General features: G+C 56.0%; 2 protein-coding genes across 8 annotated transcripts in view; one reads left to right on the top strand and one right to left on the bottom strand.

Annotated features, from left to right (window-relative positions):
- CACNA2D4 (calcium voltage-gated channel auxiliary subunit alpha2delta 4) overlaps nucleotides 1-20,859 on the bottom strand; it is a 123,528-nt gene that overhangs the window by 23,425 nt on the left and 79,244 nt on the right. The window lies entirely within an intron of this gene.
- LRTM2 (leucine rich repeats and transmembrane domains 2) lies at nucleotides 1,628-18,684 on the top strand. Of its 7 annotated transcripts, none has more exons than XM_032390931.1 (7): nucleotides 1,628-1,860; nucleotides 2,264-2,356; nucleotides 8,846-9,100; nucleotides 9,572-9,713; nucleotides 12,435-13,025; nucleotides 16,163-16,640; nucleotides 17,599-18,684. In XM_032390931.1, exons 4-6 carry the CDS (start codon nucleotides 9,647-9,649, stop codon nucleotides 16,615-16,617), a joined length of 1,113 nt encoding a protein of 370 aa, XP_032246822.1. In that variant the 5' UTR covers nucleotides 1,628-1,860; nucleotides 2,264-2,356; nucleotides 8,846-9,100; nucleotides 9,572-9,646; the 3' UTR covers nucleotides 16,618-16,640; nucleotides 17,599-18,684. The 7 variants fall into 7 exon arrangements, with proteins under 7 accessions (XP_032246822.1, XP_032246820.1, XP_032246823.1 ...); XM_032390929.1 differs by having other exon boundaries at nucleotides 1,628-1,885; XM_032390932.1 differs by lacking the exon at nucleotides 1,628-1,860 and adding an exon at nucleotides 5,960-6,122 and having other exon boundaries at nucleotides 1,949-2,356; nucleotides 8,918-9,100.

Genomic DNA, 20,859 nt, shown 5'->3' with positions numbered 1-20,859 from the left:
GAAGTGATCCCTGTCGGGAGCCGTGCTCCCAGGGGTCAGCACCTCCACATTTTACCCCCTAGCTCTCATATCTCCTTTGTCCTTCCCCCTTCTCAGCCCAGAGACTGTTTAACTGATCAAGAGCTGCGAGGCTAGGAGGGGCCCATTTTTTATACCTACAGGCCGGGGAGCCAGCAGATGCTCAAGGTCATGGAGTGCCAGTAACAGAAGGGAGACTAAAGATCTCAATCATTCTAACTCCTCATTCTACAGAGCAGGAAACCAAGGCCCAGGGCTGTCAGGTTCATTAACTAACTAATAGCTAGTTAATGAGCAACAGAGTCTAGACTCTGGGTCCTCTGATACCTAGGCTTGGGCTCTTCCCTTGTATCCCTCGTTCAGCTGACAAGAAGGCACTGGAGCATGGGAGAGGCAAAGTCCGTCTTCCGGAACAGCTCATAGTATATGAAAGAAGATAAACCACATCACAGAAAGCTACTATACATTTTCTGCAATAAGAATCACAAGGATGGCCCAAAGAAAGGCTATAGATTGGAGAAAGTCAAGTCTGTGGGCTAGCCCAGGGAAACTTCGTAAAGGAGGTGACTTTCTGGTTGGGTTTTTAAGAGGGGGAAGGCTACCCATGGGGAAGGAGAGTGTTCCAGACTCAGGGAAGGAGCTGGAGAAGCAGACTCTGTTTAGAGGCAAGTGGGTGCAGTTAGCTTGAAGGTAGGATGCACGTGACAACTGGGTAGGTGAGAGGCAGGGAATTACTAGGAGGTAGAAGATGCTCTCTCTCCTCCTGGGACAGCAGTCTGAGCCCTCGCTGCTGTGTTGTCCAGCAGAGCAGACAGAAAGGAGGTGCAGGAGCGTCTGCCAGAGGCATCCTGAGTCAGGGGAGTTTCTTGACCTGCTTCCTGCCGCACCCCCCCACCGATGGTGAACCCGCCCCCCACCCCCCCTCAAGGAACGAGAAACACAGGTGAAATGGAAGAGGGACGCTGGGATATCCCTGACATACTGGCAACACACTATGCCATATTCTTGTCAGGCAGATTTTAAGAGATTCAAAGAAGGGTCACTTCAGGGTCTGTGCTCCCGGCTGTGCTCTTCCTTTGGCTTAGTCCCTGGCTTCCTTTGCCTTTGGATCACACGCTTGCCATCTCCTGCAATATCAATTTCCCCAACTTCTTTGTCCTGATTGGTTAGTAACGAGGCTTCTGAATTCTTGAATACCAGCTTTTTTCCCTTCCATTCCTACCCCATCTAGATAAGAGCAAGGAGCCTGGAAAAGCCCAGCATGGTGGGGCGGGGCTGCATTTATCCAGGGTTCCTCCAGAGCCCCCCCCCCCCCCGGGGCCCTACTGACAACCTGTCACCCAGCTGCAGCCGCCCCTGAGCGCACAGCCTATCTGCTCCGGCACTGGGCATTGTACCCCCCTAAGTAGCCCCGGGCTGGGGTCACTGAGGCTCAGTGACCTGTGTGTGACCATGTGACACCAGCTCTGCGTGGTTCAAGGCCCTCTCTGGAGGACTGCCAGGCAGATGGGCTGCCCTGTGCACCCCTCCAGTTACCCTCTCTGGAATAAATCACCTTTTGACCGGGAAAAGGGTTCAGTTTTTCCTTCTCCACAAGCAGGATGGAAGACACTGCCCTGCATAGCTCTGAACGGGAGACCAAGGCCGCTTCCTAGGGGCCTCCTGCCGCCTGGGTCCTGCCCCTCTTCGCCAAAGGGAAGGAGGGGAGAGGGGAGAGACCCAGAGGGGGGCGGGTCGGGGCAGGGAGAGCTTGGAGGAGCATGGGGAAGGAAGATGGAGGTCCGCGGGAAAACAGCGTTCAACAGCTTTCCTCCTCTCCAGTTGGAAGCGATTAATCCATAGGTGCCTTTTTTCTCACATTTCAAGGGTGAGCGCTGCCCTCTGGCCGTGAGCTCCTCTGGTGTGTGTGTGTGTGTGTATGTGTGCGCGCGCGTACCGAGCGTGCCTTCGCCTCTGTGTGCTGCTGTCGCTGTCATCACAGATGTACCCCCAGCTGTCACTCCATTGCTCTGTCTCTTTGCTCGCGCACACGCGCGCGCGCTCTCCTCTCCCCTTTCTTCCCCGCTCCTATCTGTCTCCCTCTGTCCCTCCCTCTTTCCTTCTCAGTTTGTTATTGACCCAGCAGCCCCGTCCCCTTGGCAGCGGCAGCAGCAGGCATTCCTTCTCCCCGGAGCTGTGTGCTGCACGCCAGGTCCCCGCTCCCGGTGGACTGGGGACTCAGTGCCCACTGCGCTCTGCTTGGCAGTGCTGTCTGGATTTCTCCAGGAATCCCGGGAGGGTCTCACTGGACGGTTTAGAGCTACTTGATTTAAGGAGCCTGCGGTCAGGGTGAAGAAAGGTGAGTGTTGTACGCTGGAGGGAAGGCATGACGGGCCGGTGGGGGTGCAGGGTGGCTGGGACACAGGGAATGGGGCCCATCTTTGCTGGATCTCCTGGGCTTGCACAGACAGCCGCTGTTACCTCCTGCCTGGGAGCAGTTGCCGGGGTTGGGGAAGTGCTCAGGACTGGACATCGGGGCAGCCCAGAGACACAGGGCACAGGGCTACTCTGACCTCTCAGCACTGGGGAGGTGAGCTGGGGTTCTGCTGGGGAGGGGGCAGCGGGGACAGGGGAGGGGAGAGGAGAGCAGTGCTAATGCCAGATGACAGGCCCGGGTGGCATAGAAACCAGTCCCCGCAGCACAGAGAGTGCCAGCCAAGAGCCCTGTGCCGTCTGCCTGCCCGGCTCAGCATTCACAGCCTGATGAGCTTGGGTGCTATGGGAAAGGGGATGCTGGTGACAGGGCTGGTACAGAGGGCGGCTGGGTGGGGGGGGTGGTGGTGGCAGGCTGGAGGACTGAGCTGTCTGAGGTATGCGGATAGACCTCGGGGCCCGGCCTCTTTGCAGGATGCTCTCAGCGTGGGGTTGCTGGCCTCCAGGCAGCTGTCCTTGGACAAGGGTGCAGAGGAGCCCTTCCCGGGCTGGACGTGGCCCCACGCAGCTGTGGGGGAAGCCTCTCTGGTGGGGGCGTGGCTGGGAGTGGACAAGGGAGAAAAGCCTTGCAACTCTTCCTTGGCAAAGCCCGAGGCCCTGCTCCCAGCCCTCCAGGGGCCCAGGGACAGGGGGTGGAACCAGGCTTGTGAGAACACACTCAGGGTGTTCCCCAGCTACACATTGGGTCCTCTAGCTATAAATGGGTTGAGAAGCCTTGTGCCTCCTTGGTGGGAGTTGTGGACTCAGCCTCGGGGGAGTGGGTGGTGTACAGCTTGGCCATGCCCGCCTGGCGTCCTGACCCACTAGGGCATGGACATCCTGAGTTGGAGTAGGAAAGGGGCTCTCAGCAGCCCCAGGCCCATTTTGACAATGCAGAGAGGGAGGTCTGACTGGGGGTCCCAACCACCCAGCTCGGTTCCAGGGGCTACTTTGTCTTTTCCCTGAGCTAAGCTGTCGTAGTGGGTGGGAGGGATGGTGAGAGTGGCACCTGGCTTTCAGGGCGCATAGGGCATTGCTTTGGCATGACTCAGATTGACGCCCGGCAGCTTAGATAACTACAGCGGCGGGGGGGGTGGGGGGGAGAGGGTGGGGAGGCTGAGCACGTGGGGGGGGCGGGGAAGTCCAGCAGGAGGGAAACCCGAAGCAGCTTCCTGCTCTTCCCACCCCACCTCCCCACTGCCACAGTCTCTGGCACTGCCAAAAGAGGGAGCCCAGGAAAGCCAGCCTGGGGGTGGCAGGAGAGGGAGGGACGTTTCTTAAGCAACCGATCTGGTTTCTTTGGGGTTTGGCTGGAAGCTGTGTCTGGGGTCTGGATGAGCAAACCTTGTTCCCATTTCCTAGGCACCAAAGCCAAGGAGAGGTCGGGTGGAGCTGCTTTGGGCAGGATGGGTAGCATGGGATGGAGGCAGGGGAGGGCCTTTATGTAATGTTGGGGTATCTGGGTTGTCTCAGGCAGTCTCACCTTTCTCGGGGTCTCCCTCCTTCTACTCCAGATCAGGCCTCTTCTGCCCCCTGCCCAAGGCCACGGCCTGCGCCCATAGCCATGGCCTCAGTGAGCAAGCTTAGTTTGTTCACAATGGAGAGGGGCTCCAGTGAGGAATGACTCAGGGGGCCTTTCTGTTCTGATTCCCAGAAGATCTGTTTGGGACTAGGAATATTCAACAAGGAAACCAGGATGCAGGAAGCTTGGGGTGAGAATGGGGTATGTGTTTTAAAATGAACCGGAAAGGTTGGCCAGTTCCAAGTACAGAGAGATTTTTTAAAACCTGCTTCCGCGCTGCCTGGGCAGTGTGTGTTATGGGGGTGACAGGCAGGAAGAGACTGAGCATGTTTCCTGGAAGGGCCCAGATGGCCAGATTGGAGGCAGCAGGTGGAGAGGCCAGCCCTGCACGGTCCCCACCAAACAGGGCTCAGCTCAGGCCATCCTGCAGTCCAGGTCCCCCTACACCCTCTTGGTGCCTCTCACCCGCCTGTGACCTTCACCTGTCTGCAGAGTGAAGTGGGTGCGCAGGTGACCGCGAAGGCCCTTTCTGCGTCTCAGTTCTGTGAGTCTTGGATGCCGAGGGCATGCAGAAGCCTTGTCCTCAACTAGGGACACTTGACCAAAGGGAGATTCCGGTGGAGGCAAATGGCAGGGCCATCATGATGTCCTGAGTCAGGGACCCCCAGGCTGAGGTTCAGTGGGCTTTAAGCGCTTGTGTGGTTTGGACACTGGACCTGGGGAGACGGACATGACAGAAGCATCAGAGGAAGGTGTGGACGCCAGGCTGGTGGTGGGTGTGTTGGAGGTTTCTAGCTGAGGTCTGAGCCAGCTCTGCTTGGAAGATTAACCTCTGTCTGTAGGAGAAATTGAAGGGGCGGGAGCACAGAGAGGCCCCCGCCCCACACCATCCAACCTGAGCACTCTGTGGGTTTGGGGGCTCCAGCAGGCTGCTCCTCGCCCATGGGGCTGAGGACAGGTGCTCCACCGGGGAAGCAGCTCCCACCCCCAGGCCCCAGGGGATGCTGCTGCACCCACTCAGCTCGGCAGGAGCACGTGGAGCTTTCTGCTCTTACTGCTGCCTCCTGTTCTGTCACTACCCTCCACCCCTGGCTTCTCTCCTCACCTCAACACCCAGCCCTCCGCCGGAAGGGGTTCTAGAAAGCCCCGTCCAGGTTCTTTCCTAAGATCTTGGCCACCTGAGGCTTTTCCGCACTGCATTGGTGATGTTACTGGAAGGAGGGGCCTGGGAGGGGGCACTGGGCTGGTGTCTCAGTCCAGTTCAGCTCAGCTGGTTTCTTCACCAGCAGGAGGGGCAGCAGAATGCCTGCCTCGGGTCCAGTGAGATCAGGGATGAGGACATGCTGCATAAACTGTGAAGCACTGTACAAACAAAATGTTGCCTCTCCCGTTTTCGCCTTTCTTTCCTACACCTGGAACCTCCGCATGTGAGCGGATCAGACGGAGCCAGAAGCCTACAAAGGCAGCTGAGTTGGTAGCTTTGTGGCCAGACTGCTCGTGCCCAAAGCTGTATTCATTCTTCCGTGGCCTAACCTGAGGCAAGTTACTTAATTTCCTTTGCCTCAGTTTTCCCCATCTGTAAAACCTCAGAGAGTTGTTCTGAGGACTAAGAACACTACATACAGGTGTTTGTGGCTATGGTCATCCCTCCTCCCCATACAGAGGCTTTTTGAAGGAGGTTAAGGTCAGTATCCTCCCCGCTGTGCCCAGGTCACGGCCATTCCCAAGATGGGGCCTGGGAGACAGACCCGCACGGCCTCCCGGGAGGTACCAGGGCCTGCTGGGAGAGAAGCCATCTGTCTTGTGCTTCTCAAGCTTGAGTATGGGATCTTGTTAAAATTCATATTCTAGTTGGGTGGGCCTGGGGTGGAGCCTGAGAGTCTGCATCTAAGAAATTCCTAGGTAAAGCCCAGGGACCACACCGAGTAGCAAAGGATTCTCAGGGGTTCTGCCTTTGATTGCTTGTAGCTCTTCGGCCACACCCTCCATTCCAGCAAAGGAGGCCCAGTGCCCTGCTGGGGCCCAGCCCTTCTCTCTGGTGTCTCTGTCCCTGGGACTGAGACAATGAGCCGCGTGAGGATTGGGAGCAAGTCCAGCATCCACGAGGCTGTGGGACCTGGAGATCTTTCTGGTGGGTTTGGGGGCTCCGGCAAACCCTGCTCTTTTCTGTCCCCCATTCTCCATCCTGGGTGGGGACTTCCCTCTCAGACAGTGTACATCTATTCCAGCACCGGTCAGCGCCTGCTGCAGCAGCTGCATTCCTAATGTAGGTCACCCCCTTTCCTAATGAGGCTGGATGCTTTTGGGGGTGGGAAGGGGTCCTTGGGTTGGAGGTGTGCTTGTGGACAAAGGGCCAAACAGCCAGGAAGTGCTGGGTTCTAGCCCCGTATCTCCCTAAAGGTCACTTCCATGGTGCCCAAGGAGTCGGCTCCGTAGGGAGCACAGGTACCCCTGTCCCTCCCCCGCCATGGACCTGGGGGACTTTGTTTTCATCACATTTCTCCAGAGATGCTGGGGTCAACAGTGTCCTGTCACCTCGGAAGATGACGCCTGGGGGTCTGCACTGTGGCAACTTGCCTGACTGGTTTTGTACAGCTGACATCATCCAAGGCTGGGGGTGGGGCATCAGGACCTGCTTAAGGCCGCTGTCTCCACTGACTGGTGCTTGCTGGTCAACCCTGGGATCACTATTGGGGTGACACTGAGGTCTGGGATCGGTGGGTGGGGTGGAAAAGGAGAGCCTGCTTGAAACAGAGGGGAGCAGGCTCAGGTGGAAGCAGGGCCTGGGCTTGGGCGAGAGGGATTCTCTGCCGCCTGTCTCCTTGCAAAAAGCTGGAAAGGGCGGGAGCAGAAGCCTGGCTTGGGTCTTGAGCACCCCTCTGAGTCTGAGTAGAGAAAATGTTCTGGGGTAGGGGCTGCCCCGCGGGGTTTTCGTTAGACCTTATTCCTAGGTTGGAAGTGTCCCTGTACATCTGTCTGCTGGGGGCTTTTGCTGGCTGAGTGTTGGCATCTGAGGGGGAGTGCTGGAGGGCTGCCAGCCGGGCATGCGTGTGTGCATGCGTGTGTGCGTGCGTGTGTGTGTGTGAGCACGTGCCTAACTGCACAGCTCTCTGTGGGTGTGTTTGCACCATGTGCTGTGTTGGGAGCTCCAAGCATGTGTCTGGGAGCCTATGTGCACCCTGCTCTGTGCACACATAAGTGTCTCCCCATAAGGGCCATTGCTGGGTGACAGTCACCAGGGAGTGGATGAGCAGTCAGACTCCGAAGCCGGTGACCTACCTCTGATCTAGTATGTGACCTTGGGCAAGTTGGTCATCACCTCCATGCCTTGGATGGCCTCCAATGTGCCTAATATTGTGTGGGTGCTGTGAGCTCTGGATGTGAGGCTTCCTGCTGGAGTCCGAGATTGTTCCGAGGGTCAGGGCCTGAGGGACACAGAGAGGGTGGGCACCGCTGTCTGGGACGGAGGTCCAGAAGGCCTGTGCGTGTGAGCGTGCCCCGCCATGAGCATCCTGCCATGGGCCATCTGCTCAGGAATAGAGAAGTAGACCCATGTGTGAGGCTGGTGGGACCAGGAAAGAGGTGTCACCTAGAACTGCTGCAAGGAGGAAGGGAACTGGGGCTTCCTCACAGCTATCATGGGCTCAAGTCCAGGCTGGGCACGTTCGCCTGAATGATCTTCTAAGGTAGTGTGTCCTAAATATAGTAAATGTTAACTCTCCTCCCTTAATTAAATTGATCTGCCCCGAGATTCCACCCATGAAGTCTTACCGTCCCCACTTTGAGAGATAAGATAACTGAGGCTCAGAGAGTTTACACGGTTTGTTTAAGGTTGCCCAGCGAGGGAGTGGCGGGGCCGGCAGTGAACCAGAGGCCTGCCCACCTGGGCTGGAGAGAGAGCCGCTGGAGAAGACGCCTGAGCTGCTCCCATCTCCTTCACGCCTCAGCCCAGGGCCTGGGGATCCATCCAAGAGGCAGTGTGGGGACCCGGGCTGCTCCCCACACTGCACGGCAGGGCTCTCGTGTCACAACACTTGGGAGGCTGGCACAACCTGGAGCCCACCCCCCCACCCCAGGGCAGGAGGGGGATAACCAAAGCCAAGACCCCTCCCCGCCCCAGGCTGCCCTTGCTGAGAGCACAGCTGAAGGGCCTGCGGGGGTTGCTGGGTTTTAAGTGGGTTTTGCGACCGGAGGTGCTCCATTCAAGAGTGGGGGCTGGCGAGGCACTGAGGGGCTGCAGCAGGACCCGAAATGCCTGAGGGAAACCCGCTTCACCGGAGGCAGAGATTTCAGAGCTGAACGAGTTAGCTTCCCAGCAGTCCTTCCACCTCCTCAGCTGCCTGCTTAACTTTGCCTCTGGCTTCTCCGGATTGGCGGGGGGTGGGGGTGGGGGGGTGGGTGGGGGGCTGGTGGTGGGGGTGGTGGTGGGGAGACGGCGGGGCGGGGTGAGTGAGAGGGGAGGCTGTGACCGGGGATCACGGAGGGATGAGCAGGCAACAAAGGAGCCAGCCAAGAGCGGTGGGCTGATGGGATGGTGCCCTTTGGGGGCAGGAGGGGCTGGGCTGCGGGCAGAGTCTTCCCTCCCCATGCCCACGCCCTTCCGCACCTTGTCCCTGCCTGCTGCAGTGGCACCACGGTCCCCTTTCCCATCCCTCTGATGGGGCTGGGAGAGTGGAGGCTCTGGCCTCTGTCTGAGGGCCTTAGCCATACCTGGAAGGAAATGGGGACCACAGGAGGGCAGGTGTCCCTCTTCCTAGTCTTAGGATTGGGGCAGGGCAGGTCCTGAGACCCTAGACAGGGTGACTACCCCTCTTTTGTCATCTGCAAGAGAAAACTGCTTTCTTGCCTCCCCAGGCCTGCTCCCAGCCCTCCTTCGGCTCCGAAATCTCATCCTCTCCTTCCTGTCCCTGTCTCCTGCACAAACAGCTGCTGCAGCATGAACTCCCTGAGCTGATGAATCTTATTATAGACCAGCGGGCGGAAGACAGAGCACCGCACCTCACCTCTCAGGCGAAGGTGGAGGGGAAGCGGGAGGCCAGCCGGCAGCAGGAGCAGGGCCTGGGCCTCACGCCTGACACAGCAGCAGACTCTGCCCCCTCGGGGGCCATGGTGAGAGCAGCGCTGGGCCCGGGAATGGTGTTACTATGGCCTCACTCTGCTTACCTAGTAGATACGTCCCTCAGTGTCCCCACCTGTGATATGGAGGAAAGCTCACAAAGGAGGCCATGTGGCCCCAAAGCATTTTAGAGATCAACATGCCAGAGAGGCAACAGGAGAGGCAGGGGAGGGACACTAGGGAGGCCACCGCTGGTGACTTCTGCGTCCCACAGGCAGAACTCAGCACTGGGCCACAGGCCGGAGCCTGCCCTCCTTGCCACCCCAGTCACTCCGGGAGGGGGAAGGTGTCCTGGCTTCTCTGCCCCTCGTTCTTCTCCTTCCCCCACCCCGGGAATCATAGCTGAGAAGAACAGGAGAGGGAATGACAAGGAGTGTAAAGAGACACCGGGCCCTCTCCTTAACCCTTGGGCTGGAACGGGACCTCGAGTGCTGCTCAGCTCTCATTCTCTCTCTCTCTCTCAGGACTGACAGGCAGCACACACCGAGGGGCTCCTCTCTCCCCAGAGGTGCAGGGCCGTAAGAGCTGTGGCATTCACCATGCTGACTCGGGGCAGTGGCCCCGAGCAGAGGTCCAGGCTTGCCCTGCAGTGGAGGCAGATCTCCTGTGAGTATAGTGGGGCGGGGGCCGGTGGCAGGGGCTAGCTTGGCACGAAGTGATGCACACCAGGCTGCAGGAAGCTCTGATCTTTCTGGGATGCCCAAGGCCCGGGAAGCCAGTGGTTACCCTCTACAGTCTTGCCTGTGGTACTGGCATCTGTGGCAGCCAAAGAAAGAGTTGCCGTTGAGAGCTTTAGTGGTTGAATCAGGAGCTGGAGGCCATGACGGTGGTTCTGTGTCTCCAGGTGGGTCTGTTCCTGCGCCCAGGAAGTCTACCCCCATCCCCAGCGGTCTGGCTTGTGGGAGTCCTGCTGCTCTAATGGCAAGTCTCCCTCTTGTCTTTCAATGCTGGGTGAACCTGGAGACTTCTGTCTCAGTCTTCCTAGCTCTGAAATGGAGGGAACTAGAGAGCTCTTGGATTGCGGTGTTGGAAGGACCATAGGGGTTGGGTCCCAGCCTTCCTCTTGCATATGGGGAAATTGAGGTCTCCATTTCCTGTAAGAAAGCCTTGTAAGTTGTCAGGCTGAAAGAAGCCATGAGAATTCTCTTCAGTAGAGGGAAAGGGCCCAGGTCAGTGAGGACTGGCTTGTGCAAGGCTACATGGTAATAGGTAAGAAATAGTCCTTAGGGACATTATTCTGCCTGACTTCTCCCCTCATACACTTGGCCCGGTGACACAGCTGCAGGACATGAGCAGCCTGAATTATTCACCATGTGAGAGCGGCTGATCCCTGAGCCACTCAGATCCCGTTTCAAACTCATTCTAGAATCACTCAACACCTCGCAATACAGGATTATGTTTTCTTGTCACCAGAGCTTTTATGTCACCCGGAATTTTCAGGGGTGGGGGGAATAATGGCTTCTGGTTATGATCCTTTTGTGAGGGAAGCTGGATGGATTGACTTCTTTTCTGGGGAAAGTGAGGTCTGAAGAATGTTGATTTTCAAATGGCATGGTGCGGGGTAGGGTAGGGCAGGCTGACCTGGCAGCAGAAGGGTTCAGAGGGGTAAGAGGGTGAGAGGTGACCCCATGTGGCCAGGAAGGGTCACTGGTTGGCTTCCATGGCCATGACTGTGCTCGTTCCTCTTGAGAATGAGGAGGCTCAGGTGTCAGCCTTGCAGTCCGTCTCTCAGCTGTCACTGACCCCACAAGTGTGGGGGGAGAACAGTCCCACACTGTTCCTTCAAGCTCTGTTCTTGGGGACACCAGACAACCAGACATCTGCCAGACACAGACTCAAGACCATCCCATTCAGGTGCTCAAGTCGGGGTGGCTGCCTTTCTGAGTGCGGTCACCTGGGCCATGAACTGGGTCTGATTCTCCATCACTTCCCTGGCTAGGGTCTTTCCTCTGTGCCTCTCTTTCCAAAAGAAAATGACCACACTGCTGCTTCCTTCCCCTCTGCACCCCTACCCCCAACTTGGAGCTATACTAGGCTAAGACATGCCACGTGTGGAAGAGACAGAGCACAAAAGGGCACTCCCACCCTGCCCTTATAAACTCCCCTGTGCTGTCAGATCTGCATGAATCCCACATCCAAGATGGAGCCAGTAATTTGCCAGACCGGGTGCTGACTTGGTGAAGTTGAACTATTTTGAGCTTACCCATTTTCTCTTCCACAGTGAGCAAACATCTATGAGACTCAGGAAGACACTTGAGGGGAGTTTGGCAGTCCCTCTGAGAAAGGGCTGCTGAACCATGGAATGAGCTGCTCTGTTGTAATTATTCTCTGAGGACGCCCCAGCCCTTCCCCAGGCTAGACTCTGAGGCTGCTTACTCAGAGGGGTCCTGGGCAAAACATGGGACCACAAAAGGAATGCTGTTAATGGGTCTATCCTGCAGAAATGCTACCCTGCAGCCTTTAGGAACAGGAGCCCAACCTAAGCGCATGGTTGGTTTTAGAGTGAGAACAAATATGAAACTTCTCCTAGAACCTATGATTTGCAGTGGCTTGTGCCCAAGTGTTCTTCAGCATGGAAGTGGATTTGTGCATCTTATCCTCATCATTTCTACTGTGGTCTCTGGAGTGGGACCCTAGATGGGCTCCTGGTCTTCATGCTGTTACTGGCCCCCCTCTTGGATCTGACAGCACATGGGAGGTTGCAGGGGGCAGGGGTAGGAGCACCTCTTTGTGCTCTCCCTCTTCCACGGTGTGTCTTAGCCTAGGGCAGCTCCAAGTTGGGGGTGGGGGGTGCGGAGCGGAAGGAAGCAACAATGTGGCTATTTTCTTTTGGAAAGAGAACCTTTCTCTGTGACACTGGGAGAGGAACAAGGGAGCAGGTTTCTTTGACATCCTTACATCCTTTGTTTTGTCAACATCTATGGTAGCAGTGGGGCCTGAGCTCCCAAGGAGATCAACCAGGGGAGGCCCCATGAGCTGGGGCCTCCTTGTGGAACAGCACTGCTCGTCCTTTGCACTCAGGCCTGCCATTCTCCAGGATCTTACTCCACTAAAGTGGTTTCTTTGCCAGATGTGCTGTGAGGCAAGAGCCCTGCGGACACCATGTGATGTCCAGTAATATAGACGTGCTTCGGGTTGGTTAATTATCTTTTTATGTGGTCCGTAAAGGTTTGTGCATTGATCATGGCTTAGGCCAAAGCAGATAAAGTCAAGAGGCCATTATGTTACAAATTAGAAAGGCGGGAATCGGGAATCGAAGCAGGAGATGGTAACCCCCCTTCCCCGCCTGTGGCTTTCTTTCCGCCTGTCTGTCCCCCTCCCCTCCAGGGATCACCTGCTGGATCATGCTGTATGCTGTGGAGGCCCTCCCTGCCTGCCCCTTCTCCTGTAAGTGTGACAGCCGCAGCCTGGAGGTGGATTGTAGTGGCCTAGGCCTCACCATGGTGCCCCCCGACTTGCCCGCTGCCACCCGAACCCTCTTACTCTTGAACAATAAGCTGAGTGCCCTGCCAAGCTGGGCATTCGCCAATCTGTCCAGCCTGCAGCGGCTGGACTTATCCAACAACTTCCTGGACCAGCTGCCCCGGTCCCTTTTCGGGGACCTGACGAATCTTACGGAGCTGCAGCTGCGCAATAACAGCATCAGGACCCTGGACAGGGACCTGCTGCAGCACTCGCCCCTGCTCCGCCACCTGGACCTGTCCATCAACGGGCTGGCCCAGCTGCCCCCTGGCCTTTTTGATGGACTCCCAGCGCTGCGCTCCCTGTCACTTCGCTCCAACCGTCTGCAGAACCTGGACCGGCTGACGTTTGAACCCCTCGCAAGCCTGCAGCTGCTGCAGGTTGGGGACAACCCCTGGGAGTGTGACTGTAACCTGCGTGATTTCAAGCACTGGATGGAGTGGTTTTCCTACCGAGGTGAGAACAGCTAGTCCTGCCTGGATGTAAGGAATCAGGACAATCACCCCTGGCCCAACACATTTCCTGGAGGCTGGGCGCTGACTCAGGGCCGAGGTCCAGGGAGAAGGGGGTGGCCCTACCTCTCCACTAGCTCTGGGCTAGAAGAGTCTCAGCCTGGGCTCCAAACCATCGGCAGGGCAGAGAGGCTGGTGCTGCTCCACGTTCTTCTCTGTGTGCCCCTCCCAGCTCCCAGCCTCCTTCCTCTTCTTTTTCTTTCAGACTGACTCACTGTAACTTGATCTCACTTCTGTAGGTATTGTGAGGCAACTTAATAATTTTTCTCTACATCCCACCAGGTATGCCTCTGGGCTTCCCTGGCATGGTAGGAGGAAGAAAAACCACCCTTGCTCGTCTGAATAATACAGCAATTTCTTAAATATCCACAGTTTCAGGAGGGTGGAATATAATTTAAATCCACAGATAAAACCAAATTTTCATTTTGATGATGATCTCAACTCTCCCAAGAAGTTTTATATTCAAAGCTTTTAATAAGAAGCCAAATGGCTTTAGTTTTACTCTTTCCCTTCCCTCTTTTGGGGAAAGTTCTAGAATGATCTATAAGATGATTAAATGTAATGAAAAGGAGGGCAAAGAAGTGAGTGTAGTAGTTAAAAGTGCCAGATCCGGGTTTGATTTGTGGCTCTGTCACTTACTAGCTGTGTGATCCTGAGAAACCTCTCCGTGACAGTGTCCTCATCTGTAAAATGGGTCAAATAACAGCTATCTGATAGAATCATTGTGAGGACTAAATAGTAATGCATGTAAAGTGTCTTTTTAAAAAAGATTTTATTTTTTTGTCAGAGAGAGAGAGAGCACAAGCAGGGGGAGCAGCGGGTAGAGGAAGAAGCAGGCTCCCTGCTGAGCAAGGAGCCCGATGCGTGACTTGATCCCAGGACCCCGGGATCATGACCTGAGCTGAAGGCAAGAGGCTTAACCGACTGAGCATCAGCATGTAAAGTGTCTTGAAAAGTACTTAGCATAAAGCAAGTCCTCCATAAAACCTATTCATTTATTTGTTCATTTGCTACTAGTAGTCATAATATTAAACAGACTTAATAAGACAGAATTTGGTGCCCAGCACAAAGTAGATGCTCCATGAGTACTTGCTGAATGAGCGAATCAATGTGAAAAGAATGCCAATCCTTTTCATCAGTCTTGCTCTTTTTGTTTCATATCCAGCCACAATCTCAATTATTTGCATGAGATTCTCCTGTGTTAGTTAATTAAACAATTTTACAGGGGAGCCTGGGTGGCTCAGTCGGTTAAGCGTCTGCTTTTGGTTCAGGTCATGATCCCAGGGTCCTGAGATCAAGCCCTGCTTCCAGCTCCCTGCTCGGCAGGAAGCCTGCTTCTCCCTCTGCCTGCCACTCCCCCTGCTTGTGCTCATTCTCCCTCTCTCTCTCTTTCTCTTTCTCTCTCTCAAATAAATAAATAAAATCTTTAAAAAAATTAAAAAAATTTTTACAAACTGTAAAGTGCCATAAAATGTTAGTCACTATGATACTTTCTCCCATTCTTGTGAGTCAGGAAATAACAATTAATACTTATATAGTTTCCAGTTTATAAATATCTTTTCATGTACATTATCTATTTTAATCCTTATAGCAGTTAATCGAGTCAGCCATTCTTATTTTATGGCCAAGAAAACCAAGACTCATATGCAATTAAATAAATTAAATAATTTGCATGAGATGACATGGGCAGGATTCAACCTCAGGTCTTTGAGCAGGAAGATGAGGTCGCCACCATCTCAACACCTGGCTCCTGCCTGTACAAAGGTGGCCCTTGGACACACTGCGCTGGATGTAAGACTTGCCACAGGGGCCCCAGGCAGTCAGTGGCACGGGGGCACTAGAGGCCAAGGGTCTCAGCCCCATGTATTATCCCTAGGCAACGTCCTTGTCCTTTCACATAGTTATCAGGAACTAAATTCTCAGCACAAAATGGCATGGAGTGGGAATGTCTATTTTTGGAACTTTTCAATAGTACAGTTGTTTTCAACCTTGCACTTCTTAAAAAAAAATTCCTGGGATGTTTTCATCAGCATCCCAGGCAAAGCGTATCTATTGTATAAGGAGATGTGCAGCAGCTGCTCTGGGAGAGGGACTGGCAGGGAGGGGATGGCAGGAGCCTGTTCGGCAGGAGCCATTTGGGAAGGGATCTCTTGCTCGCATCCAGATCTCACTGGAACCTGATAGAGGGACAAAGTCTGACTCTGACTTCCTAGGGGATTCTCCTGAGCTACCTTCTCTCTCACCCCACCCGTGTTCTGCATCTATATCCTCTCATGACCTCACCATGGTCCAGCCTCACCATCGTCATGATGAGCCTGTGCACCTCTTGCCGCCCACACCCCCTCGTTGGTCCTGGCCCCCTCTCCTTTGCCCTCACGGGTCTCAGGGCTCCCTCCCAAGATGCCACTGCACTCAGAGAAGCCGTGGTCGGGGTGCTGGTGGGCTGCTGGATTGCTCTTAAAGAGGAAAAGGCAAACGTTCTCACCCAACCTTTTTTCTCCCCACTCCAAAGAGGTAATCTTGGACAACCAAAAGTTTCCATATGGAAAAGTGGTGGCTGGGGCAGTGGCTTTTGACTTGTCTTTTCTGTGAGACGGAGGAACTCTGGAGGGATAAGATATAGTGAAGAAGTGTCCTGGGTTTACAGATGGGCGGGGAGCAGGCAGATTCAGGGGCAAGGAGAGGAGCAGAACTGTGGCCCGTGCAGGACTCTGTTTGCATTGCTGAGTCTTCCCTGAGCACCAGCACATGTTAGCAGTGCCGAACTGCTGCGAGTCAGTTTGACTCTGGACAGAGCAGGCTTGACTGAAATGGTTGTGTGCTTCTCTAAAGTGGGAATAATGGCAATATCCATTTTGTATGGCTTCTGTGCAGGTGAAATGACATGATATATGTACCTCACCTATCATGGTCCTTGGCTTCATAAATGCTAGTTGTTCGTCTCCCTTCCTCTCCTACTGATGTGAATCCAGGACCGACTGCATTCCTGGGCCTTCCATTTTGGGGACCTGGGGATGGGGAGAAGGAGTCCAGGTTCTGGATGCCTGGTCAGCCCCTGCTTTCTTTCTCCCCTGGATGCAGGGGGGCGCCTGGACCAGCTGGCCTGCACCCTACCCAAGGAGCTGAGGGGGAAGGACATGCGTGTGGTCCCCATGGAGATGTTCAACTACTGCTCCCAGTTGGAGGACGAGAATAGCTCAGCTGGGCTGGATATTCCTGGGCCGCCCTGCACAAAGGCCAGCCCTGAACCCGCTAAGCCCAAGCCAGGGGCGGAGCCTGAGCCAGAGCCCAGCACAGCCTGCCCCCAGAAGCAGCGGTATCGGCCGGTGAGCGTGAGGCGGGCCATCGGCACGGTGATCATCGCGGGGGTCGTCTGTGGCGTTGTGTGCATCATGATGGTGGTGGCAGCTGCCTATGGCTGCATCTATGCCTCCCTCATGGCCAAGTACCACCGGGAGCTCAAGAAGCGGCAGCCCCTCATGGGGGACCCGGAGGGTGAGCACGAAGACCAGAAGCAGATCTCTTCTGTGGCCTGAGGGCCCAGCCCCACTTGGCCTAGGTAGGAAGGGCCGGGACAGCATGCGGGGGATGGCTTCAGTAAGCGCTGGCCCTTCCCTCCAGCGCAGTCCCCTCTTGCACGCGTGCCCCCAGCCCTCCAGCAAACAAGCCCCAGTGCGGCTGTCTCCATGAACTTCCAAGTCTCTGCGGAAGCCGCCCTTGCACTAGAGGCTCCTGCTCCTGCCCCTCTCGGGGCCACCGAGTCTCTGGGACAGCTGGGGCGTCTCCCTAAGCTTCTGGCCATGGGGAAGGAAGGCTATGTGTGCAAGTGCAGGCTTCTGGACTCAGTGTTCCTCTACTGTCCTTCCTGCCCTGGGTCACTCTCCCTACCTCCTGCTCATAGCACCTCATCTGCACGTAGGTGTGGGGAGGAGGGATATGGGGGCCAGGGGCCAGTTTCCGTGACCCCCTTCTAAGCCAGGAAGATACTCTCAGCTGCCCTTCAGAGTCCAAGTTGGGTCCAGCTTTGAGCCGCCAGCACTAATGTACAATCACAGCAACCGTGGCATCTGGACCCAGCACTTAGAAACACAGGACACACTCCCCCTGCTGAAGCCACCATGTCCCTCTGCCTGCTACAGGCCACACACCAGCCACACTGCTCCCGGCTTCACCCATTCCTCTCACACACACTCAGCATCACCAGCGCAATTACATCGCCTGGAAATCTCTGTCTGTCGGTCTGTCTGTCTCTCACGCACACAGAATCACATGGAGACAGAGGTCATGAGAACTCAGGGAGTGGAGACCTGTCTCCCCCCTGTGGGTCTCTGGCCCTCAGGCCACAGACCCTTTTGCTTGCTTACTGCAACCTTCTCGAGTCAACAGGGGGGAGACGCCCACACCGACAACACAAGGATTCCTTTGAGATCCTCTGAAGTGGGCCAGAGTGGTGCTGCTGGATGAGACTGCCTGTCACCATGGTAACCCTCTCACACCTCTCCTGCTGGGTTTTCCAGGGACACCGGCCCAGAGGCCTTGAAGCTGCAGCATGTGTGGATGGCAGCCTCCCGAGAGCCCAGGCACATACCACTGGGCATTTCTTCAGCGCCGTCTAAGGACATCATCACTGCCAGGCCCCGTGGGGACCCCCACCAATTCCACTCCTATAGCCTGCAGCCCAAGAACCATTGCTCTGTACCCCTCACCCCTCCATCTTCAGCAGCTCTGGGCCTGGGACCTCGGGGTAGGGACTGGGTCACGATTGGCGGCATCTTGGGAACGCAGACGGCCCTCGCGGAAGCTCAGTGCCTGAGCAGACCCCAAGCAGGCCCCCGGGGTGGGGAGAGGGCTGCACGGTCTGCCCAGAGGCTTCAGGGCTGGGCTTCCTTCCCAGGGTTTTGTGTGCTCAGTCTGGCTTCCTGGAGTGTTTAATTGCACCTGGACTGGGCTCCAAACCAGAGCGTGGGCCAGGGGTCCTGTTTGTTACCTGTAGCCTACACCAAAGGGGTGGCAGGTGAGGAGACGGCTGTGCGGGGGTTTGGGGGTCACGAGTCCCCTTTTGTAGGTCGTCCCCCGCCCCGTGAGTCTGATCTCAGATGAGTACTAGGTCTCCCTCTGCTGGACACCCGTTTTCCCATGGCTTACGGAGAGTCAGGAGGTATCAGGCTGGTTTCTGGCTCTAAGATGGGGTCTTGCTGGTGGCCTGGGAAGAGGCTTCCAGAACGCGGAGGCCAAGGCTCTGAGGAGGGACAGGGCAGGACAGGGCAGGCCTATCTTGCCTTGCACCCCTCGATCCTTCCACCTCATAGAGGACCGTGGTAGGTGAGGGGGGCTGGGGGGGCAGGGAATGCCTTTGAACAGCGAGGGCCTCAGTGCAGGCTGCTTGGTGGACTGCGGAACATGCCTCCCTGGGGCTGGGGCATAGTCTTCCTTCTTTTGGCTTTCCAGCTGATACCAGATCTAGGAATTTGCTAAAGGAAAAGGAGGGGAGGGGTGGGTATTGTCAGTGGTGGTATCTTCAGCCTGAGACAGAAGATTTTTAAAGGCAAAATTATATTTCTGGTTTGTTGTTTCAGAAGAACAATAAAGACTGTATTTTCCTATGTACCTCTTGGTTTCCTTGGGTGGGGAGGGCATGTGGGCTCTGGGAGAGGGGCTTCCTGCCCCCTTACCTGCCCAGGCAACTACAAAAAGTGCTGCAGGACCTCACCCCAATGTCCAGAGCTCCATCAGAGAGATGGGAAACTCCTGCCTGAGGCCTCGCCTGGGGGCAGCGCCGGGACAGGTGTCGAGGGCTGAGCTGGATCAGAACGGGGTCTGTAGCTGAGTGCAGCAGGTTACCCGGGGGCTGGGCTGACGGTATGAATTCGTGAGCCTCAGGCTGGTTTCACTGTGCAGCACTGGGGACTGAAGGTGAGCGGGAGACCATCACTGCTCAGTGCCCGCTGTGTGCACATCTGCCCTGGCTTGAGCCAGTCCACGCTGGCAGTCAAGGGCAGAGGAGCCAATGTGGTAGGAAGGCGTGCATTTGCCCAGAGGACCCCGCTGTGTAAGGGGAGGTGGCGGGAGGACTCCCTAGGAGCTGTTCATTATGTTTCATGAGACTTGGTGAGATTGGGGGTGTTGCTAACATGAAGGAGGAACTCTGTTTAACTTATATTCCTCTTGCACCCTCAAACTGACTGTAGGGACAGGCAGATGACCCTCTGCACTTACAAATATGATCCTTCCAGGGCTCAGCAGGTGGGGACTCAGAATTATGAACTGGAGGGCTGGGGCTGGGGAGACCAAGAGAGGAGATGAGCCAGAGAACAAGGTCTTGGGGGTTGTTCGCCCACCTCAAGCCGGAGTGACTCACATCCAGACCTGGACTGGCCTCTGGCTGACTGGGCCTGGCCTCTATGGTTCATTAGTCTTCGGAGACCAGGATGGAATTATCTCCTTCCTAGGAGCTTTCCTTTGGCTGATATCCCAATGAGGCCGGAGCAAGCCGTAGGCAGAAGTGAGCCCTCCAGGTCCCTTTCCTGGAGTTCAGCGGTACTCCCAGCAGAGCTGGGCTGCTTGCCTTTTAGAGGCGGTGATAAATGTGGGGTGCTGCTTTAACAGGCAGAGCGGACCTGAGAGACAGTCTTCCCCAAGCCCCGCTGCAGAAGCAGAGGCCAAGGTCCCTCAGCAGCCCGGCACAGGCCTGGGTAATGTGTAGGTGTGTCGTACGCGCCCCTGTTCGGCGTGTATACGTACAGACCCATCCGCACAGAGGCAGGGCCCTGAGGAGAGGAGCGCTCGCGGCTCCAGACAGCAGGCTCACCGCCAAAGGCCTCTGGACGGGGGCACAAGGGTATTGCACAGCATGTGCTAGAGGAACACGCTTGCAGATTATGGTGCCACCATCATTATGCTGGGCAATACTCCCCAACTAGGTCTGGAGGGCATGGGGAGTTGAAAATGGATTCTGATCAAAAAGTTAGATTCCTAGAAATTCTGCATCACCTCTTGGTAAATCACCTGCTTAGAGATGAAAAGGATCCCTCTCCATTCAGCTGCCCTTCCGTAGGAACCCGTGGCATGGTACGCACATCTGGCACGTACCTGGCCCCAGTAGTTGGGCCTAGTGCCCTTCTTCTACCTTCTCCTCTTGCTCAGGGCACACCATCACCCATACGGCCCACCCATCAGCCACCAGTGCTTGCCCAGTCCGGGAGCCCCTATGCGTACAGTGCCCCCGGTTTCCAAGGGATGAAACTGTCGGGACAGCACACCGGTCGCCTCCCTGCTTTGAGCTCCTCTGGCCCAGGGTCAAGGAGGCTGAGCCGTAGTCCAGGGAGGGGAAATTACAAAAGGACACCCCCCCAAAACTTGAAGCGTAAGGTCTCTAGTGCCCCACTCTTTTCCTATCATATCCACACACCCCGGAGCCTCAGAGCCATTGTCTGCAGTGAGTTAAACCAGAGGCACCAGGACACGGTTTCTATGGCAACCCCTGGAGGCTCTAATTCAGCTCTGAGTTAAAAATGATATCAAATAATTGGAGAGTGCAGGAGAGCGCATCCAGCAGCCTGACCCGGTGTCCCCTCTGTTCCTAGACTCTCGGGTATGCAGGGGCTGAGAGGGTCCACGCCACGGAGGGAGCAGGACAGGGACACACTCAGCTGGGACCGCTGAACAGGCTCGAGGGAAACAAGTTTGGGTCCAGTTTTGGCCTAGCAATGGGTCTGGGGTTAGCACACTGTGGTCCAAGTTTAAAAACGCTGCTGAGATGGCACGAGTCCCTTCCGAAT

Source organism: Phoca vitulina, unplaced genomic scaffold (genome assembly GCF_004348235.1).
Source record: "Phoca vitulina isolate PV1807 unplaced genomic scaffold, GSC_HSeal_1.0 scaffold59, whole genome shotgun sequence".
In the NCBI taxonomy this organism is placed as follows: Eukaryota; Metazoa; Chordata; class Mammalia; order Carnivora; family Phocidae; genus Phoca; species Phoca vitulina.
This window is presented reverse-complemented; position numbering and strand designations above follow the sequence as displayed.

What these genes read in the sequence shown, in the direction of transcription:
- LRTM2 (XM_032390931.1), top strand. Translation starts at nt 9,647, where the DNA reads ATGCTGACTCGGGGCAGTGGCCCCGAGCAGAGGTCCAGGCTTGCCCTG. An exon ending in GCAGTGGAGGCAGATCTCCT is followed by an intron (nt 9,714 to 12,434) that starts GTGAGTATAGTG and finishes CCTCCCCTCCAG; the next exon opens with GGATCACCTGCTGGATCATG. An exon ending in GGAGTGGTTTTCCTACCGAG is followed by an intron (nt 13,026 to 16,162) that starts GTGAGAACAGCT and finishes CCCTGGATGCAG; the next exon opens with GGGGGCGCCTGGACCAGCTG.